General features: G+C 36.5%; 1 protein-coding gene across 2 annotated transcripts in view; it reads left to right on the top strand.

Moving 5' to 3' along the window:
• Positions 1–412: 412 nt before the first annotated feature.
• LOC124638014 (membralin) overlaps positions 413–24,027 on the top strand; it is an 84,001-nt gene continuing 60,386 nt past the window's right edge. The window contains exons 1-8 of one of the 2 annotated variants that reach the window (XM_047174786.1): positions 413–607; positions 993–1,543; positions 3,200–3,491; positions 6,280–6,319; positions 7,127–7,361; positions 10,005–10,095; positions 14,737–14,794; positions 22,997–23,080. In XM_047174786.1, the coding sequence (XP_047030742.1) occupies positions 1,065–1,543; positions 3,200–3,491; positions 6,280–6,319; positions 7,127–7,361; positions 10,005–10,095; positions 14,737–14,794; positions 22,997–23,080 (1,279 nt within the window). In that variant the 5' untranslated portion in view covers positions 413–607; positions 993–1,064. Of the gene's footprint in view, positions 608–974; positions 1,544–3,199; positions 3,492–6,279; positions 6,320–7,126; positions 7,362–10,004; positions 10,096–14,736; positions 14,795–22,996; positions 23,081–24,027 lie in introns of those variants that run through there. The other variant, XM_047174787.1, reaches the window with a different exon arrangement.

Here is a 24,027-nt window from a genome sequence, read left to right as displayed (position 1 = left end):
AAAAAATTATACGCGGACGAAGTCGCGGGCGATCGCTATAACTCTAGACACATAAAATCTCTGTACCTACTTATGAACTTTATTTCATCCAAATCGATTAGACCGTTTATGCAAATAAAAAATCAAATTTTTTAAACTCATCAAATGTAGCGCCATCTTGTGGGCTGTAACTGAACTACAAGAGGCAAACCCTACCTTAGAATATACTTTATTCTGTAACTATGTAACAAAAAACTATGAATTAAGTATCCAACAATATCTTAGCTTACCTGATTGAAGTTAATTTTCATTGATGTGTTAATTTTTCAAGAAGTTTCTTTGGTCTTGATTGACCACAAGCAAAATAGAAACTCTGAGCGCACTATATTTGGTAGAACGAATGGTTTTGCCGAGATTAATCTGTGGCTGTCGCTTCTACGTCAAGTGACAAGTTGTTATGTCAAGAATTTGACAGTTTTCCTTTTTATTTATCTCATAATTATCAAATAGAAAGTGAATTGCGAGTTTAAGCTAAAACTTATAGAATAATTGATGGTAAAAAACCACGTAAGATACATTAAAAATACTGGTCAACCAGTGTTTATGAAGTTTTGACCTAAGTTCAGGGGTATGTATGTTAACATGTTACCCACTTACTTTTACTCTTTGGCCTAAAATTATTGGATACTGAACTCATTCACTGATCATTAATGCTTGTTATTTATTGCTAATCGACCATATTGCAGCAATTGTTTTTCTGCATTATTAGGTTACAATGTTTATTTGTATCTGAGTTTCTCGTACCATATGTCGCTTGTGATAATGGTTTCGAGTGAGAATTCGGAGTTGGATTAATAATTCATGCGAATGCTGGCCCATTTATTATTTATTTGATGTCACTATTCTCTGATTCAGTTAGTATTTGGCATCACTTGTATCTGTGTCCTCTAACTTTGACATTATACTAGAGGTTAAATACTCGTTTTTAATTTTAGTAAAACTTTCACTTGCAGGTAATTAGAATGTCGTTGCTATAACGAATAATAGACGAAAATTTTCTCAAACATACAAACAATAACAAAGCTATGAGTGCTGGTGGGCCACAGATAATGAACAACTTGCCACCGGGAGTCAATGTGGACAACAACTTGTTGCCTGGAGGCCCTATCATAAATCCTACAATGAATAGAAATAGGAATAATAACCAGAATCCTCTCTTTAATATGAGAGAGAGGTTATTCCATGCATTGTTTTTTAAGTTTGCGTTAGCGTATGCTCGGACATTCCCGAGGCCAGTACGGAGATTCTTTGAGTTCCTCGTACTGTTGAAAGCTCTAGTGGCATTTTTTGTCCTTGCATATATTCATATAGCATTTTCGAGGACTCCTACAACATGTTTGAACCATGTGAAGGAGACTTGGCCAAGGGATGGCATACTGAGGGTTGAGATTCTGAGGAACCCAGCACAGGACTACACTATTGAGCAAAGTTATGCAAAAGAGAGGAAATTGAAAAAGGATAAAGAAGAGCTCAATTCTATGTTAGGGATGTTAGCTACAGAAGGGTAAGTTGTTCATTAAAATTATTATAATTAAAAACTCTATTCTGACACAGACAATGACAAGCATTTTAGGTTAATCCAATGTTTCAAACTGAGAATGGAGGCCAATTAAGTATTTTAAATGTCTAATTGCTTGTAGTGAGCAGGAACTCATTAATTCAATTTATTTTAGATAAGATTAAATTGCTATCTGAAAATCAACGGAAATACAAAGGTTTATCAAAATTCATTTTTTTGATCATTTTCTTTTTAATGGGTCTGAGAATGGACTCTCACAACTTTTTATGAGTTTTATTTGAAAATTATCTAATTTAAAGAAAATTGTGGTCCACTGACCACTGAAATTCCACACTGCCTACATACACGAGTATTTATTGTGTTTTGGTAATTAATGCAAATTGTTTTGTATGTTAATGAAAACAACAATTTATGAACAATGTCTTTTATTGCAGACATTATACATTGTTTATATGGAAATGGTGTTTAAAGATTAGTATTTTGTTCTATTACTTTATATTTAGTATTTTATTTATTTATAGATTACTTTTACTTGGACTTTTAATTATCAATATTCAAAAATTGTAATATAGTGAGATTTTTTCTTATATTACTTTTCTGATCACAGATAAATTCTTGCAATAGCAAAAAAATCTTCCATAGAAACTTAGTATGTATGTAGTACTAACGGATACAAACCTACGTACGTAAGTATGTAAGTTATGTTCACAAAGCAAATCTTGTGGGAAAAACTAGAATAATAAAAATATTATAATGAAACAAAAATAAAACATGCACAGGAAATCATAGATGCATTGTCTTTGTCATAGGCATTATACATTGATACAAATGCTAGTGGCCTTTTCCTATATTTTATCTGCCTGTTGATTTATTTACTCATCATCTCCCAAGCCTTTTCCCAACTATGTTGGGGTTGGCTTCCAGTCTAACTGGATGTAGCTGAGTACCAGTGTTTTACAAGGAGCGACTGCCCTATCTGACTCATGTATTACTAAATTATGTGTTATGTATTCATTTACTTACTAAAGATGGGATTTTGCCCCATACAAGTTAAGTCCTATTCCTGACTCTAGTTAGCAAAATAATAGATAAATAGCAAACAAATTACTTTATGTAGTAGACAAAAAAAAACATCAGTTATAAGTATTGAGTTTTTTTGTTAGTCTCAGACAGTGCTAGTTTATTCAGTCAATAAACTTATCTGGATACAAACAAGTTCACTGACTCATGTCTCAGTTAAAACGAGAACCATAAAAATGAATTAGACTTTAAAAATGAAATATAACTTTTAAGATAGTGTATTTGATAGGTCTTTCAAACCAGTGTAATTTTCGTCTAATCTTAATTTATTTTTGTAGCTTCAAACGTTTGGTAACAGAGAATGCTGTACGAAACATTTAATTTGCATTTAGAAACATCTAACTGCAAATTATTATTTATGTGCAATAAAAACTACAGCAAACTGATTGTTCTTTATTCAAGTTTACAAGTTTATACTAGTTTATGTTAACTCAACATTAATAGCTAAATATGCAAGCGGGGTTTTCCGTAAACTATAACAGCCCTGAAGTCTTATACATAAAAAGAGGTCCTCCTTCGATGACGGCTACTCTTATACATTCTACTCTATGACATTTCCAGGTTTATCAACATAGAGTCATCGACAAGTGAAGATATAGATGACGATGACTACATTCGCGATGGCACTGACTATGGCAACATTACTAGAGTACACGACGACTCAGAAGTTCCCGCCACTGACAAAGTGATAGAAACTTCTTACGTGAACACGGGAGGGGATGGAGGGACGAGTGAGGAAACGGATCTCAATGCTACCATAGTGTCGGGAGAAGATGTCGAACCTTCTTCGTCTATTTGGGAAGGAATAATGGGACTGGTTGAGGATATTGATAGAGATTCCAAATTGGTAGATGTGAGTATACATACTCCTTTTTTTTCTGATAAAATATTGGCTTAACTTTTTTCCGTACCTGGATAAATTGTTTATTACTGCCAAGTGTCATCAAAATCTGTCTAGTAGTATTTGCGTGAAAAAGAAACTTCTCTTTTTTAATATTAGCAGAAAGTGGTGGGGCAATCCCACCACTTTCTGCTAATATTATATTATTCATATTAATGGTAGTTACAGTAATCAATAACAGACAGTAAATCATACCTTGAGTATGATACAATAGACTCATTACAAACATTGCAAAGGGATCAGAAATTATATTTTTATAAACAAATAAACTTTCCTCATGTGATATGCAGGGTCATAAGTAATAATGTGGATAGATATAGGGAACATTACATAATATGTGTTACATACTATGATAATTATGTATTATGATAATGTAGACAATGTTTTAATAGTTTCTTCCGTGTTACGGTCGGCGTGTTTAAGTTATGTAGTAACCTACAAGTATTTTTTCCGAATTATCAAACGTCACTTCATTTTGATTGTGTAATAAATCCTGAGCTTTCCCATCCGCTTACACTTGTGTGGATAATAGCGAAGAATACTCTATATTCAGTAACATAGTATCAGTATCCGATTATAATGAGGCAGGGAATTCAACTTTTAACTAATATTATAAATGTGTAAGTTTGTATGTATGGATGTTTGTTCTTTTTAAATGGCGAAACTTGGCTGTAATGTAGCTTCTACAACAGAATAAGATATGGGCTGTTTTTTTATCCATTTGCGGGAAGTAAGTCACTTAAGAGGCAGGCTACCACTGGTGGAAGCTAGTCCTTTATTGGCAGCGATGATAGAAATATACCTTCAAAATATTACTTACTTACAACAATATAAAATTGTAATAAAAAAATAATTACCATTGTTATTCTAGGTGATAACAGTTTAATTGATTGAATGTATTTCGTTTATCATATTATTGGTTTATTGACATAATTTTGCTTGGATCTTAATTTTCTAGTAAACATTGATTTAATATTAATGCTACTGTCCTGTAATCTTATCATGCCAGTAATATACAGTGACCCACTTCTAAGTTTGATTTAGTGAATCCACTTAAGTCTACGATTTTGTCATATTTAGATAATATAAATAATAAATGCTAACAAAAGAAGCCAACATAAACAATAAAAAAAGCAAAAAATAAACCACTTATAAAGGTTTAAGAATTCTTAACCATAATTATAGGAAACCGTTAAATTTTCACATTTATAAAACAATTTATATGTTAAACATAGACAATATTCCATTGCCTACCAAATGTTACTGACCTCTATATGAGTACCTACAACCTAAAGGTATTATGTTTAGGCCTAATTTAACCGACAAATTAAACGTCGCTTTGCGTAAATGAACAGTTTGCTATTGACTTTCGAGTTCAATTATCACAAAAAACACTTATTTTAAGAAAAATGCATTTATTTCACGTTTATTGTCGGTGAACTTGGGCGTAAATCTTACCTCGATAATTGCAGTTTCCATATCAATTAGATAAACATTGAATGTTAGTATAGGAACAATGCTGCGTGTTTATAATAAGCTGCATGCATCGTAATAAAAACATGCACGTTTATGCGATTAAGGGTTAAGAATTATTACAGTTATTTAATAGATAGTGATTGCGGCTGTAATTCGGGGTTTCAAAGCCTGTTTAACCTTGCCTTTCAACTTTTTAGTTTCATAGATAAGCGCATCCAGACAAACAAATGTATCATATTATTTCCTATTAATTTACTTATACTTAACTAAAATGTATAAGAACAATTTTTTTTTACAAATTCTACGGTTTTATCCGCGTCCCGGCGCACTCTTAAACAAATAATAGCCTATTACTTTCCTCAATAAATGTTCTATCTAACAATTCCAATTCGGACTTGTAGGTCGAGTAATTAACGCGTTCAAGCAAATAAACAAATTCTCCAGCTTACAGAATATAGTATTTAATGAGCGGAACATAATCCATATTAGGTTTCATATACAGTTAATCTGAGCTATGCTATGTTAAATTATTCAAATCTTAATATTTTTATGACTGTGGTCGGCTTTGGCATACTTGGGCCCTCTGTCGCGTAGACCTCCCACGAAACAGTTATTAACAGTATTTTATACTGCTCAAACAGTTAGTCTCATTCTCATAATGCCCTATGGCACCTGAGAATAGTTATAATAGCCGAGTAGAGAGTAGTACCTACATAGACAATCATGGGTTTTAGCAGAAAGTATAATAGAGAACTCTCCTTTACTCAATAAAACCACTACAACACAAGAACTTCCATGAGATAGATGCTAGTGCCTTACAAGTTAACCAAAAATAAAAAATAACAAAATTATAAATTGAAAGATGTCTGCTTGGGGCCGCCAGGACGGGTCGAATCAATACAAAATTGTAGTTTTGCTATAAATAAGCTAGAACCTCTACCGCTCTCTAAAAGGCCATATTTAAGGTAATTCTAAAGATAACCAATGAAAACGAAAGTCATCAATAATTAGCATTTTTTTAATATAACCTATAGTCACTGCATAGTAACTGTATGATTTGGTTATTTCCAGCATAACACTGATAATAATGTAATACTCGTATTTTAGAGTTTTATGTAGGTAGATATTGGATGACTAACTTTTTTTGTAAATATTACACTTATCTGCGTAGGTGTACATTTAGTACATGTACCTGATACTTTTTAAATTGTATTAATTAACTATATTACCTCATATTAATAAAATGTTATGTTTCTTCTTTTAGGAATCTCTAGACGAGTCAGCTTCTAACGACTCTTCAAAAGGTGCGTACATCATAAAATAATTCTGTATTCAGTTATTTCTCACAATACATGAATATATTACATAACGAACATCAATGACTTGCATATTTTATGAGAACATTTAGCAAAAACTCATAGGCACTGTAAGGAAGTTTTTATATATGTTTGTAAATACTCAAAGAAATCAGAGATTCTTAATTACAATGTCAATGTCCAAGATACGAAAGGTCGCCAGTAATTTTGATAGTCACATGGATTCGACTAACATTTGTATGTAAACACTGAACATTTGTGTATGTATATTATTACTATCTGACATTGAAGATTGTGTTCTAAGATTCCGTGTTTGTAAACAGTGGAACCTTTTTTATTAGTGATAACGTGGAAATGTCAGAATTTGAAGTTAAAGAGAGCATTGAAAAGGCTTCAGTTGACGTAAAAACTAATAAGCTTATTATAATGCCATTCATGTAAAATACTGTTAGTTAATTCAAAATACTCTGTTGCGTTAATATGAATAATAATAAAGTAATATATTGAAAAACCACGTGAATCATATCTTGAAGTGCGAGACTATTATTGAAGAAAGTTAATAATTAATTATACCTTTCTACTACCTTTGACCTTAAAGGTATCGATTATAGAAACGGTGCCAACATAAGTGTCATAAATATTGTTATTTTATTTGAATGAATCTTTATCTTTTTGCTTATATCGTTCCACCTATCAGCATTCGTTCTAAATTCGATTCAAATAGCAAACTTCTTTCAGATGGAATGTGGATGGAATACAATGTTCTTTATTTAAAAGCCCTTTTTTCTTTTTCAGATGAAGACTACATACTAGAGTACTCCTTAGAGTATGGTTTCCTTCGACTGTCGCCGAGTGCTCGACTGCGACTCAAGATTCCAGTCAAAATAGTCACGTTGGACCCTCAACGTGATGAGTGCTTCGGCGACCCTTTCTCGCGGTTCGTGCTTGACGAATTCCTCGGCTATGACGATCTGCTCATGGCATCTATCAAGACGTTGGCTGAACAGGAAGATAATAAGGGTTATTTGAGGTAATGATTACAAATAAGATTTAACAAAGAAATACTCTATAAGTACACTGCAAAAAAATATCATAAAACTACTCAACAATTGAAATGAAACAAATATTTAGTTCCAAATAGGTATTCAAAACGTAAGGTACACCACAAAAAAGAATTTGAATTCCTGAGTAATGTCTTTGACTACTTAATAGGTACCATACATATTATTTGAATATACAAGAGTATCTGTTTAAAATAACAAGTTCACATTTCTCATTGGCAGTGCTGGTCATACAAGATGCTTTCTGTAGACTCAAACAGCACTATGATTCGAATGATGATGATGATCCTCCTAGCCGATTATCGGCTACGGCGGCTGTACTCACGTAAAGGGATTAGGCGATTATCACACTGCCCCGCATGATGCAGCGTAGTGCGTGGATGCGTTTTTTTCCGTTGTATGGAAATACACTCAGCGGCACGGAATTTGGCCCAAACAAACAGAAGTAGATATCAGCCCAGATAGCTGTTGTAAATTCTAATTTCATATGACATTTTGTCTGTCCTTTCGTATTTGTTAATTAAAATACAGAAAAATGTGAGTCTGTTTAACTTTTATAACACTAGAAGCAGATTCCGTTGTTGGAACACAAATCAGAAAGTTAAGTTTAAATTCAGATAGAAATTGCCGAAGTACTAAGCACGTTCCAAAAAAAATTAATGATTATGATCGTTTTTTGTTTCTCTTTTCTCACAATTTGATCTGAAAATTACCCTTACTGCAGCTCAAGTTGCTCAAGTAGTGTTGCTAAGACGTCAAGGGCGTACGCAGTGGAAGATGGTTGAAACTTTAAGTGCACCGCGTATAAGTGAAAGATATGCATAGAAAATGCATGACCAGACTGGCCTTTACACAAGAAGACCAGAAAGTGGGGTGTAAGGTGTTCGTCGGCGCACGACGACCGATTTATCGTACGTGCAAAAATGAAAAATCGGTTACTCACTGCATTAGAGATACGCCAGCCTTTGCAAACAGCAAGAGAAGTCAACGTCCGTAAGTGCACAATAAGAAGAAGGATAGAGGAACGGGATGTGCGTGCTCAAAGACCAACTCGAGGCCCGGAACTCCTCCCGCACCATCGCGTAGCCAGACTTAGGTTTGCAAGAGAACATGAAAATTGGACGCATGACTATTGGAGTAAAATTTTATGGACCGATGAATGCAGAGTCGTCCTAAGAGCTCCAGACGGCCGTGAACGTGGATGGGGAAAGCGCGGACAATGGTTTCTTCGCACCACTACTAAGCAAACAGTCGGTTTTCATGGTGGGTCCATCTTGGTTTGTCGAGGCAGAAGTTCAGAAGCCCGTACTGAATTATTGGTTGTCGAAAGTCGTCTGACAACAGTGCGGTATATTGAAGAGATCCTTCTAAATCATGTTTTAACCTGTCAGGGATTCATAGGAAGTGAAGAATTTCGTATAATGCAAGACCATGCTCGACCTCACACAGCTCTTTGAATAACCGATTACTTGTTCGAGGTCGGTATTCAAAAATTGGACTGGCCTGCAAGAAACCCAGCCATGAATCCTGTAGAACATTTCTGGAACATGCTTAAAAGACAGGTCCAAGCAAGTCGTAACCCACCACGGACTTTCAGTGAACTGAAAACCGCGCTGGTAGCTGCCATGGAGGAGATATCCCAAGTGGAGATAAAAAACACGATCCAGAGGTTGCCAGATCGTATGCAAGCCTTCATCAGATCAAGAGGAAGAAACATCCATTATTAAAATTCGATAACTTTATTTTTTGTTAAAAATGTTGAATTTAAAAGTTTATGGTGATTATTGCGGTAAAGGACTCTGTTTTCTAACTCAATGAAACTTAATGTAAATCCTCATAATTCTGTTGTTTGTTAGTCATTTTCTATTGGAAAATGAGTAAATTAAACAATTTTAAAATATAAATTCTGATTTTTCATTTAAATAATGGTTATAAGGCCAAAATGTGCTTGGGCCAGATTCCGTGCCGCTGAGTGTATCTCCGTTTGTATGGAAAACACGCATAGTCCAACACACTGAAAATGCATCCACGCGCGTTCATGCGGATCACGCACATACATGCGGAGAAACACGCACCCCCGCGCGTAGGTGCGGGGCGAGACGCAAGGTATGGCACACTGAATCCCGCAGTGCCGCGCGTGATTTTGAATGGGCGTGACGTGTATATTTGAAAATGGAACTCGCTGTGCGTGAATTTACAAAACGCACCTACGTGCGTGAGTGCGTGAAAAACCCGCACGATGATGCAGATCTGCACTCCCGCAGGAACGCGCGTAGGTGCGTCGACACGCAAGATGCAGCGTGATGCGGGGCAGTGTGAAGATCACCTTAGCCAACTGCGCAGGACATATTATAGTGCACAAGCATTTGCGCAGACACTGGTGCACTCACTGTTCCTTCACTCTAGATTAGTAGAATTCATGTCAGACAATCCACTCTTATACACGATCAATGCTAACTAACGACATCATGCAGTGGATTCTTGAAAAAAGACGGGCTGCATATAGAGTACCACGAAAGTCTAGCATAATATTACAAAACTCCTCAGTATTTATGTACTAGAGCATACTCATATATGTAAATTGTACACATAAAACAATTATTTTGTTGCAGAAACGTGATCACGGGCGAACATTACCGCTTCGTGTCATTGGTGACGGCGCGCAGCTCGTACATAGCTGCTTTCTTCATAATGCTTGTCTTTGTAAGTATTTCATTGTATTATACTTGCTTATATAATCTTCAGAAGGAATATATGTGGGTAATATTCTGTAAAAGTCCCTCGCGCTACGGGTGCAGTCAGCCCCATTGGGTATGAGTGATGATTTTTCATACAAAGATCATGAATATTTTCTGAAAAGAGAGCAGATATTATATTCTTGTGTTCCAGTCAGTATTTATTGGTATATTTCTAAGTCTTAGGCCTTAGGTGGTAAAAGGATTGTAGCGTCCAGCAGATTAAATGCACAACGTTAAATAAACATTAAATAGTTTGCACAGTAATATGCAAACAAAAAATATATGGCTTTGTACGTTTAAGTGGGGCTTATTTATTTGATGTGGAATGATTCACTGATTTTGAAACGATTGAAAACAAAATCTTCCTCAGTGATTTTTACCTGACTGGTGTTTCTCGCTCGCATGTGGTTTATATTTATCTAAGTACAGTAAATAATCAATTCAAATGATATCTTAACCTTATTTTTTTATATTTTGCATTGTAGAAGAATCCATCTCGTGATGTATTTTGTCTGAAACGCTCTGAACGCCATCTAGCGTCGAGTAGCGCTCCCTCCATGAAATCACTTTCGTCTTCCAACATTTCGGTCTCCCGTGGTCGTGGTCCACTCAACCCTCTAGCGTGGAGTAGCTGAAGTTATTCAAACCCTAGTTCAAGCCAAACTGTTTTAGTAGTGCAGAAGGAAAATATCAGATGGCGCTTATACCTTTTTGTATAGAATACTTTTATTAAACTGTATATTTTACCATATTCAGTATTTAAGCAGTGATACTCACATAAATACAGATAATTGTCAAATAGAAAATAATGACCTTATTACATAATTGATTTCCTGCGTTTCGAGAGATATTAATTCAAGGGGAGATACTATTCTATATTCTTTAGGTCCTTATTTGATAAAATATGCTTACGAAACTTCATATAATGCAGAATTTATCTTCATATTTCGATGTTTATTATATGGTTCCACTATCTTTCGAGTCTTGTTGGGGTCGGCTTCCAGTCTAACCGGATGCAGCTGTGTACCAGTGCTTTACAAGGAGCGACTTATTAATTATTACTATACGGTCCCCTACCTGTATAATTATGTAAGAAATAAATGAAACTGAAACGTAATAAATAGTGGAGCTATAGACCTCTAAGATACCCAAAATGCATCCCGTCTAATATTTTTTGAATTAGGTACTATTCTAAGTTAGCCACTGCCATACCTACCCAAGTTGCCAATCGGCATAAATCAGTATTTTCCTTCATATAAAGTTCTCTTTTAGCATTTTTTATACGTGTATTAAAATTCGATAATATGAAGTTAGCACAAATATCTCTTTATCAAAGAATAACGTGTCTTAAAAGCGTGTTGCATTACACAAAGACATTACAGATCAATTAATAGGTTATCGCGAGGTGCGGTCCCCACGCCACTAAAATCAGACTCACTCGCGGAGTTACAGCTATTGCTCTTTTATAGCCCTTTCAAACTTTATTACGGTGCCAAATTCTGACGGGCGCACACCGACCGACTGCCTTATGTTTGTTTTACAAAACTCCCCACGTGAATAGCCACTTCTGTGTTTTGAAACTTGTGTGATGTCAGAAGTTTTGGGTGCATTTACCTTCACCAGGAATTGTTGTTCAAGTGTTGGACACTTCTGTCGTAATATTTTGAAGTACAGTCGTATACAACTGCACGGTAGGTATATGTAGGCAGAAACCACGCTTGACCTAAAAAATGTGGGACGCTGGAACGTGCAACGGGAACTTTTATAAAGATGAAATAGTGGTCTTAAATCAATAGAAACAGAAAGCAACTAAGCTCCAGTACTACAGAGTTTTCTTTTTCCTTCAATTGAAAAATTATAGTGCAGAAGATGGCACACTTCAGCTCTGTAGTTCGTAACCAAACACTCGGGCAAGCCATAGCAGTACATTTTTCTCAGATTACTTCCACAAGTTATGCAAACTAAACGGCCAGAAGATGTTATTGCATTAAAACGGATAAAACCTTACTTACTTTAAATTGTTGTTTAGTTTTTAATGTAAACGATTCATGCTGGCGGCGGGCAAGTTTTCTGTTCTTAGTTCATTTCTGACTGGGTTATGACTTACTGCATGATTATTAAAGGTAGATGATGATAAAGGAAGACCTACTTGTACTCGGATAATAAACTAAGGCCAACAATTTAAAACAATACGCAACAAAAACGGGTTTGAAACGAAGCATATGGTTATGCTTTCGTGAATTCTAAATATTTTTTCTAATTTATCTTTGAATCTTTGTTTGTCAAGACTTTCGATGTTATTTTTAACTCTAAATAAAAAGTCACGTTGTCTGTTACGCCTGAAGCACGAAAGGGTGTTTAAAAAAACTTCGTTTGAAAAGGGTTGAGAAATTCTTATTTCATATAACTTATAGCTACAAAGCAGGTTCGTTCCAAATTTTTTTTCTGGTTTCATGGTTTTATTTTGGGTTTTGCTTATTCCTGACGCGTAGGTAAATCTACATCATTGCCCATCTAATATAACTAAAAATAAAAGGCTATTTGCCACACCATACCTACCACGCTTATTAATGACCAACATAACAATATCATATTAATATTGATTTCCATTATTTGTCAATGCGCGTATCATGCATGACCCAACGTTACATCGGCATTGTGTCTGACAGGCTACATGCAATATACGTTACAGGAACTAATTCCACGGCCGACGTCAGTAGTCAGAGAAATTGCATTAATCAATTGTCAAACGGCCCACGTATTGCCTAACATATATCTGGTTTCACGTACTATGCGTTGTCAAAGCTCCAAAGTGGATTGGGAATTCTGCATACGAGATATCTATTAATGTCTGTCGGTGTTTCGTACGGGTCTGGACGTTGAAAAGATTTTGTTTATTCCATTTGCTGCATTTCTGGGCGTGTTGAATCGAATTTGTGCGGAATTGATTCAATGGAACAGTTGCCGAGTGTGTGGACGACCTAATTCGAGTAAAGGGAACTGGTTGTTTTAGAGATTCTTCATAGTATCGGGCAAATGGTGGATAGTAGTAACTCTGTCTGATAAAATCATTGTTTTTTCAAAGCTTGAATTCCTGCAGTCATTTGGTAAATAATTTACAAAAAATGCAAATAACATAGGTAGTACCTAAAGTTTAAATGTGAGTCGTCTAAAAGTAATCCTAAATTTTCCTAACCACCACACGAGTCATGTTTGTAAACTAAACTTATTTCAATAAGTTACTGAACTGTATAACCAACAGTATATAGCGTACACGTTTCATTTCGTACATGCTAAAGTTGTATCGTTACTAGTGCTTCATCAAGGTAAATCCGAATCGTAACAATTCCACAACCGAACTTGGGAGCAGGAACAATAAGCCGTTTGTCGGAACTCCCGTTTGATCGATCACTGTTGGGACCTATAATAAAAGCAGAAGCCGGAGCATTAACCACTATGCCTTTTAATATTAACTGTGGTAGACGATCGATGTGAGCCGCTCTTTAGTTTACGGTGCCGTTAAAACTAACAGCTCGGTGGGAGGATTACGTCCGGCCCATTGCGTTGTGGCGAGCGCACGGTCCGGCGCGCGTCACACTGCACCCCGGCCGGACCTCGACGAAAATAGTTCGCGTCTCGCAATAAACCTCACTCTTACTAAATATTTTCAGTTTCGATAGGCTTCGGTTTGAGCATTAACTAATCGATAGCGATGAACCTTGCTTGTCTATAGCAGGTCCCTTCCGAACTCAAATAGGGTGTTAAATCGGCACAGTGCCTCGTCAGCTGCTTTGAAGCGTCAATCAGAACAATAATTCTGAGATGCAATGTAGCTTTTTGCTATGAATATGTGTGACAATTTGCGGATACATTACAAATATTCTGAAAGTTAAATGAAATTACAGAAATAAATGAAACAAAGGCTTGTAAAATCTTTAACTCAACGTTTTTACGGTGCATCACGAATCGAATGTTGATTTGAGAGCGAGCGAGCTGACCGTACGAGCAGCAGAAGTCGCACTACATGTACCTAAAGGTAGTTGGTCCCGTCCCTGAGGCCGCTATCAATCTTTTCGCCACATCATTTGCTCCCCGCTCCGCCTCGCCGCGATTGAATTTCATTAACGAAACGCTTAGTACAGATTGAATCCATTTAAGTAACAGTAGAATCGGCCCTCCTAAATGTACCCTTATGCAGTAACATTGTATACGATTGAAAGCTACAGGAATTTTCAATTTTATGTTACGTTTTATTAACAGCGTACATTTTGTGGCTTGAACATGGTACTTTGTTGGGACGAGCTTTGTGGGACATTTACTGACGTTCTCATAGTGAGTGTTAAAAATTGGGAAGTTGCAGCTTCGAAGTCATAAAAACTCAATGTATAGGGTTTTTGTGTAAAACTGCGATTTAGCAAAACTTATAGTAATAGTAATAAAGTTAATTACAAACAAAAGCTGCAAATAACTCCACATATTATTACTTACACTTATAATTCACAAAAACATCCTGTAAGTAATATGATTTCCTTTCACGAAGCAACTCATAAGGCAACATTTCTCAGTACTAATCAAACAATTTTTCATTTATTTTTGCTTGTTACAGACGGTGTCCATATCTATGCTGCTGCGCTACGCTCACCATCAGATCTTCGTTTTCATCGGTAAGCCTTAATTAATAATATTTGCTTTATTTTTGACGTCCTTTGAGCAAACACGAGCTTCCTTTATCTGTGGTTTTGCGATACTGAAACATGAGTGTCTTATGTACCCCACATGTGACTAATGAATCCTGATTACGTAACGGCAGATGCCTTGAAGTCACAAAGCTACACTTGCGTTACAATTAGATGTTGTTAGGATGTATTCAGAAAAAATCTCTAGTCGTGAGCCGGCTCAAGAGAACTCTTTGTAATAACAATAATTGCGAATAGCGCCCGCGGCCGCGAAATCCGAGTCGGTATTTTTTTACAGTGGAGCCCTCCCCTCTACTGTAAAAAAATACCGACTCGGATTTACCTAGCCAAGCCCCTCCTCCACTTTGATCTGTCGACAATTAGCCAGATAGAGATAATTTGTTTCTTTCCGTATTCCACTCACCGCCACTTGCCGTAGTGTTTCAATACGATGATTGTTTTAAATCTTTTTTAAATTCTCTTTTTCTTGGAAATGAAAATTCTCAATTTTCTCCGACCATCGCTTTTGTTTGTTATTAAATTCACCGTGGCGGATGTCAGATGAACTCGGATTATTTTCTTGCATTTGTACATTTATTTTATGAAGTGTATAAATAAAAACAAGAGGGCTTTTGTACCGGAAACAGAATCACTTGGCCGTATTAATAAGGTATCTTAATAACGTTTGTCGTTCGTTAGCGATATTCAGGATTCATGTGTACATGATTCCATAATTATATATTTATTATTGTACGAATTGCTGGGACGATTCTTTGTATAGTATTTGTAGTCTAATAGTCACATTCTGTATAAAAAATGTATTTTAGGATACACCGTATCGGTTTAATTAAGCATCTCATTAATGATGTAACTATCTTAATGTGAAAAGATATTCCTTTTGAAGATATGCCTGAAAAACTTTTCTTTGTTAAAAATATAATTTTTGGGTCTAGGATACACATTGAGCGACAAACGAGACATCCGTACCTCCTTGAAGGGACACCTTTTATCATTTTTGTATAGAACCCCAACAGTAAAATAAGATTTATATCTAAAGGAGCTCTTAGCTCGAGTTTGTAGAATAAACTATTCAACTCACAATATCAGATAAGGGTAAATCTGTTCAATGGGATCCAGTTGGTCTCTATGACGACTCATCCCCGTGTACCGTCGGTAGAGATGTTCTGCCTTAAAACCGCTTTGACGTTCCTGTTTTTACTTACAGTTTTTTAAAAGTGCCGTTTACATCATCAGTGTAAAGCGTTTTCTGTGTTCTGAGAAATTAAAAGGTGGACTTCAGCTGGCAATTCCTTTAACTTGGTGTCGATTATCTTAATAGATTAACAGCATGCAAGAATTAAAAAATTAGGTTTGAATGCTTTGTTTCGGTTCGGACTTAAATCTAAATTCTTGATATCTGGACCATATTTAATTCTCAAGAGTTCTAAACGGAGACGTAAGAAATAACAGATTGTGAGACCATTTAATCGAGCAAGTATCATTAAACAGAACATTGCTCACGTACAAACGGTCACACAAAAAGCTTATCGCTACAATACATTTGAAGAATGTTCACAATAGATTCGTCTCACACTGGCCAGCATGAATACAAGAGTTTAAGTTACAACAAAGGAGGTTTTAACACAGAGCACAAACTGGACCACTCTTCAAGCAGCTTATCGGATGAATAAAAATATATTTTTAGGTCGTAGATCCGTAGTGGACGATCGGACACACACGGCCGCCGCTTAGAGGATTACACCCCGCGCCACGTCACAAACGTATTCTATCCTGTGTTGGAAGCCCTTACGGGGTTACCATATTGAAATATATTTTAAAATTCTACGCTGTTTATAAAAGAATATCACAATGTTTTTACTTTGTGCTGTAGGATTTTCCAAGTACTCCGTGCTATTTTCACAAATAATATCTTTTACCTATACAAAAAAAAGAACCACAGTGTGCGGTATGCAATGGCTGACCACTGTTTGCCGCACCTAATTTAATTGTTGATGGGTATGTACGTTTAATGAAGTTGGTCATTATTGGAATTGCGATTGTGTTGGCTGTTTAAAGCCGTGAAATATGTTGATTTTGATATTGAAATAGTTTTTTTATTGTTCACTTTTCGTGAAACTCGTGGAGACTGTTTCGAATTAATAATGGCTTGTATAGGTTTTCGGAAAACCCCTTTCACAATAGTACAAACAATTTCCTCAATGCCAGTCTTCGATTCTATGTGCAGTAATTAACAATGTCATAAATTATAGAAACATCGTGGTTTCCTGCTTCTTGAAATCTGATTGACTCACTCCAATTAATGCGACGGGATCAGATCAGTTACGGGAAAAAGGCTTGAACATTTGCATAATTAAATATCGGAATGAACTCCACGATCCCGACGAGATAATTAAGTGTTCTATAAAGGAGTCACCGGATATTTTTATCAATCTTTTATTCGCTATTTTCAGGTATTTAAGATGTTTGTAATTCTTTAAAGCTTAAACATTTTCCTTAGCCGCCCCGCTGCTAATGGATGGTAAGAAAAACAACCGTATTTTAGGATTATACAACAAACGTTGTTTAGTCTGATTTTAATGAACAAAAATGGTTTGTTCGCAATGAAAATATAGTGGGGTACGTAACCACGAGCTTGTTTTAATAATTAAATGGAAATGAGACTAAACGAAGCCTCCGTGTAGGGTTTTGGAAGAGAATTTTGTGAAAGATTGAGGTTAATTTATGACTGGTAAATTCGACTTACTTGAACCTGTAATTCCGCTGAAGTTTCATGCATGTTTCCCCGTTTTACTTTTTGCTCAATGGTAGGTTATATTAAGCTTGTTGCGGAAAATAGTGTTATGTTACTTTTTTATTTGTATCACAAGAGTTCTCATTAGAACGGCTTAACGAGGTTTAACACTCCGGCATTTCCGAGAAGTTCTCGATAATATCTTCCCTTGTATGTTATACCTACCTACGTGTACGGACTGTGCCTGTGGTCTCGCTGTCATGGCTCTTTTTTATGTGCTAGATTTTTCCAATATTATACTATTGTTTTTGAATAGGTAATCTTTTCTTACTTCCTTATCGGTCTAGATAGATTTCAAACGGGAATTCAATTTACAGTTTTCAGTTTTGGGAAAAAAATTACAAGCATTGTTCTTTGATAATGGCTGCATCTCTGGTTAACTACATCTACACCTGTACCTAAATCTCCTTCAATATCACATTGAAGTCAACCTATGTAAATGTCGTATTTATATACGAAACTTCACCGAGTGCAACTAGTAATTTCCAATTGGTGTTTTCGAGACGTGCTCGTTTGCAGGGCTTCACCCGCTCGGCTTGGCTTGCTCCGCTTCACACAGCAAATTGCTTCACTTGCTCCTTTGGCGATAAACTTACTATTGCTACCTTCGCGATGCAATCTCTGTCAATGCACAGAAATGTATATTTCCTTGAATAAACTTCTTGGTAATTACGTACCTTAAGGACGTGATGTATTCTGCTTCTCATGTATTTGATATATTATAAAGCTGAAGAGTTTGTTTGTTTGTTTGTTTGTTTGAACGCGCTAATCTCAGGAACTACTGGTCCGATTTGAAAATTTCTTTCAGTGTTAGATAGCCCATTTATCGAGGAAGACTATAGGGTATCCCGGTACGGGAAGTAGTTCCCACGGGATGCGGGTGAAACCGCTGGCAGAAGCTAGTGTATTTGATATGTTAAGGAAATATCAGTCGGTTTTTTTGTGAGGATGCATTTTTATATGCCTATTGGTAGTGTTCTGGAGAATGTCGACCATCGTATGTCATAGAGGACTTTAGGGTGGTTCAGATTTGTACTTTAATATCATTGTGTTTAACATTTTATTTCGATATACAAATAGTAGTTGTGAATTTCAATAATCGAACAGATTTTACCCAATAACAATATTGGTCTTTCGATCCGCAATGCTTGAACCATGTGCGCAATGTATACAGTTGCCAAACTAATTAGCCGAAAATTAGTAAACAAATGAAATCTAATCCTAGTTATCGGAGTTAGCAGTAGTTATTTACCAAGGTTACACGATAATGCTGTATGAATCCTTACACGTGGAAGTAAGCACATGTTGTATTTAAGTACTCGCAAAATCGGTACAAGGTTTTAATGCTAGACAAATCCTACTTCCTACTTATATTATAAATGTGAAAGTTTGTGAGAATGTATGGATGTATGTTTGTTATTCAATCCCGCTAAAACGGCTGGACCGATTTGATTGAAATTTGGTATGTAGATAGGTGATACCCTAGATTAACACATAGGCTACTTTTTATCAACACACCACGCGGGCGATGCCGCTGGCGGAATCTAGTTGTAATATAATTGTGCTGGAAATGAGCAAACTCTTGTTTTTATAAGCTTTGATCGAGAGTCCTTTAGCTACTCTATTTCTTCATCAAGTATTTTGAGGAAATTATGATACTCAAATGTAATATAATAGCGAAGCGAGAGCCCACTTATGTGTTACAGAAATAGATTTCTATGAAAATGCTGATTGGAAAAGTTATATTCAAATAAATTGTCTGTTAAAAAACCGGCCAAGTGCGAGTCGGACTCGCGCACGTAGGGTTCCGTACCATCCAAACTAATATTCTATATATACATATTTATGGATATCGAGCAAAATTGAGCAAAAAATCACGTTTTTTGTATGGGAGCCCCCCGAAATATTTATTTTATTTTAGTTTTAGTATTTGTTGTTAAAGCGGCAACAGAAATACATCATCTGTGAAAATTTCAACTCTCTAACTATCACGGTTCATGAGATACAGTCTGGTGACAGACGGACGGACGGACGGACAGAGGAGCGAAAACAATAGGGTCCCGTTTTACCCTTTGGGTACGGAACCCTAAAAACGTGCGGATTTTTGTTCTTTTGTGAATTCTTACAATTGAGGTTCCGTACTACTTATTAATGTAGTTTTTTCTGGCACAGCATAACGTCTTTTATTTGGTTTTTAGATTATGCTTCTTCTATATTTAAATTCGTCATTTTTGCAACGCTGGTATATTTTAACTTTTTGGTATCTGTGCACCCCGAAAATATTTTTTGCCGCTCAACGTAGGTTTGAAAATCCTTTAAGTATCTAATTTGTAAATTTTTCCTTCTATAAGCCGATTTGAGATGTAATTTGCCCAATTATTAAGCTCTCAATTTGAACGTAATTTTCCATAGCAATAAGGTATTAGAAGGTATCGGGGCGAAAACGAAAATAAGCAGATAATAATGATGTGCCGACGTCAATAAAATCTGACGTATTTTTTCCGCTCGCTCTACGCTCCACAGAAATTCATTTTGTTTTTGTTTGAATTTCATGTTGGCTTCCCTGTTCGCCTAACTTTATTTTACATCATAATTTTGATGCGATGTAATGTCTAGTTTGTACTACGACATGCACATTTGTTAGCGACATGCACATTTTTTCGCAACATTATTGTACTTCGAATAGCAGATACGTATAACGATGAGTAGAAACAGGTACATGTCACGAAAAGTAAGGCGCTTCGTGTTAACGATAGCTCTGGGACAGTATCATTTTTCCTCTTATTTCTCGTATTTCTACCTAATTAGGGCAAGCGGTATCGGAGAGGCGCCGCCCTTTCGTAGCCCGGGCTTGCACTAACAACCGTTTCAAGCACGGTTTAATGCCAATTACCTGCTCGCTCCAATGTTCCGAGCGTCAAGTATCTCCGCCCGACCTCCACCATTCCGCCGCGTCAAGAGATTGTTCCACTAGTTCGCGTATACACTTCAATTAATTGTCTTTAACACATTTTTCATTTAAAAAGCAAGAATTTACGTTCTAAACGGAATTTGAAATATTACTCCTAGATCGCATATTGCACAATATTTAATATCGTCGTCTTCCTTTGCTACCAATACTTTACGGTAATATGAATCCGCGCAGTAAATCGTAGAAAGTACGCAACGAAACGCGAACGGGGGAAACGACGGCGAAATTAATTTCACATGATGAATGATGAACGATGACGTTGCAATTTTCATTTTTTTTTTCATTGAAAATATCAATAAGTGTCTTTCGTGCGTTTTCTGTAATAGGTGATTAGATTCCGTTATGATCACATGAGTTTCTTTATTTAATAGGCACCTCAAAGACTAGGTAATGTTGAATTTTGCAATACGCGATTTAATGCTAATAAGATGAAATACTCGGAAGATCTTTAACATTATTTTTCAGTAATAAGGAACCTTCTCTGGTCTTAACATTTAGGCATCGTTCAGACCAAACGTATTGTCGGCCGCTGACTGTGAGCGCGCGTTACGCAGTTTATTGCTTTTCCATATATATTGAAATTGTCGTTCACACCGAACCGACTATACGCTATTACGTCGTCTGTTGTCGCTGACGCTCAGTGGCCGATTATTTTACTACGCGACTATGCACGGCGGACGCGGAATGGCTACGCGGACGCAGTTGCCGAATAGCGCCGCTCCGCCGCGCCCGCACCGCCGCGCGCCTCTGCCGCAATACACTCGAGAAACAAACTTCAATGAGGACAGACGTGACACGTGACACCTCGCGATGTTCGACACCGAAAAGTTTATTGCAGAAGTACATTCTAGAGAATGAATTTGGAATGCGAATTCAGAAGAATTTAGTGATAGAAACTTACGATGCGCTTGGGAAGACATAGCATCTGTTATGTATGAAGATTGGGGGGTTCAAATACTGAGCTCTTTTATGTGTAGAATAGTCAGCCGCTCAGCGTACGCATCTAGTGTGAACCTACACGAGCCTATTCTTTTGTTCACACATGTAGCGCATCGTACGCTATAGCTTATTGTCGGCTTGGTGGGTACGGGTACTGCAGATTGAGTCGACGTTCACACTGGGGCAGACAGTGAGTATACTCACAGTCAGCGGCGGACAATACGTTTGGTGTGAACAATCCCTTACTGAGAACGACCTTTCATAGAATATCTCCTAAGATTCGTCATATCAAACCCTTTCGGTAGACAACATCAAAAGACGTGACAGAGGGGACAAAGGCGTATATATTCGATACGGAAACTGTACCGGGATTATCCCACCTTAAGCAAACAACCGTCCACAAAGCTCAGACAAACTGAGAGCACACGAGAACTATGCTAACGAAAAGACGATAAAACCTTTATCTTATTACGGATCTACTCTCCCCAAACCCGTGACATGGTGCGTCACTTTGAACCCGATCCTATTTAGGTGAATTTTTACCGGCAGTTTTCGGAAGCGGTTAATCTATTTAGTCCAACTTTTTTCGAAACTTTGGATTTGATTTCAAAGTCTGAGTGCAGTGTCTGGTGTGTGGTGCAACATATACGGTACGGCGATAGATAAATCGTATATTTTTAAAGGTTTCCGTTGTCGGCTCGTAAAGAATGATCCGACGTCTCGGGCGACACCATTACTTCTCGTGGCACATGAAAAATTCATATAGCAGCCGTTTGATCGCGTTAACGTGTGGCATCGTCGCGCGCGCACGCCTCCAGGGGGCGCTAAGCGCGGCTTATGGCACGCCGCGCTCTCGTATGCTTGTTTTAAATGTGCACTATAACACTTATTCATAATTTCACTGTAAAATATATAATAGCGGTTGTTATTTTATGAAATATCGATACGGAAAGGTACTAAAGTGCATGCGTTGGGCGTATTTCCAGCCGTAATGAGGTTATTTTGGTTAAACATGGAAAAAGGTGCAAGTGTACAAGTCCGAAGACTTGAATACTTTTAATACTTTTGCTTGCGAAGTTCATTCTATTGTTTATATAATAGAATAATAGTATTTCCTATTTGCTAAAAGTTAAAATGTTAAGCAAATAATTGTATAATAAGTAGAGTACTTACGGAATTATTTTTCGAAAATATATAAAATAGCTGGAAGCCATTGAAAACACTTATAATGAAATACAATTGTGAAGTAGTTTTTCATAGAATTACGGCACTGCTGCAAAACAATTGCATCACTTTAAAATACATCCAGAGTTTACGTTAAAATTGAAAATATTTAAACGGATAATCGAATGATATCAGTGATTTAATTAATTATACAGTTCTTCGTATTCACAAATAAAACCTATTTGAAAAATAGTGACTGTTATTGCGCGATTTTGTTTAATAATGGCAAATAATTTTGTTTTAGTGGACTTACTGCAGATGCTAGAGTTCAACGTGACGGTATCTTTCCCGGCTGCACCGCTCCTCACGGTTATATTGGCGCTAGTTGGTAAGTGAATCAAATTAAAGACAATTGGTTGCTGGGTTATTGGGGAATAGCCTTAAAAAATTTTTTTTCGAGCTGTTTTTCTATTGTAATTGTTTTAAGGTGGTGGTATTTTCTTATAGAGGTAGTGACTATACTTGCTGAGACTTAACCTCGATTTGTAGTTCTCATATCTAAAGTCTCACTATGGCGAAGATACTTTGATTTTCGACAGCTTACAACTTTCTTACTCCAATCTTGCTATGTGTTCAAACATTCTCGTTGCACCCGAAATTCAGTATGCAGTTAAGAGGTGTTGACGTGAGACAGCTTTGCACCCTATTATGTTCAGGCAAATTAGTGCTCCAAGAGACACGTGAATAACTCAATATGCTTTTCGAGCCAACAAATTAATAGTTGCGACATCGTCAGGCTCAGGGGAACTTCGGTACATGCGGCTAAGTGTGCCGTACAAACATGCCGCGTATTCACAGGGTGTATAGAAATTAACAATAATCTTAATGGTGCTGCAGGACCAATTTGTGTTATGAAAGTTATTGGAGGTAATTCAAGAGATATGTGGTAGGTAGGTATAGCTGTATGATTGGCAACTAAGACATCAATGTCAGTGCAGTAGGAATAAAAAATCTAAAGTGTAGTTTCGTACATTGTTTTACAAAAATTACTTTAACATGAACAATTACCTATGTCACATCTTCATGAAATCACGTTAAGTAATTCCTTCCAAAGTGATAATAGATTTTTGCAACGCCCTGTACGTCACGAATACATTATTATAGCACGGATGCTACTTAGAATATAAGCAGCTCCTGCAATATCACATGGAATGCTCACGTTCCAAGCAAAGCACTGCTCTTTGACGTTTGTAGCTTTGTAAAGGTGCTGCACTATCTTTTTGAAGTGAAGACATGCTTATTGGCACCGGTAGTCGACACTATTAGGCGATATTG

This window comes from Helicoverpa zea, chromosome 17, assembly GCF_022581195.2.
Source record: "Helicoverpa zea isolate HzStark_Cry1AcR chromosome 17, ilHelZeax1.1, whole genome shotgun sequence".
Taxonomy (NCBI): domain Eukaryota; kingdom Metazoa; phylum Arthropoda; class Insecta; order Lepidoptera; family Noctuidae; genus Helicoverpa; species Helicoverpa zea.
This window is presented reverse-complemented; position numbering and strand designations above follow the sequence as displayed.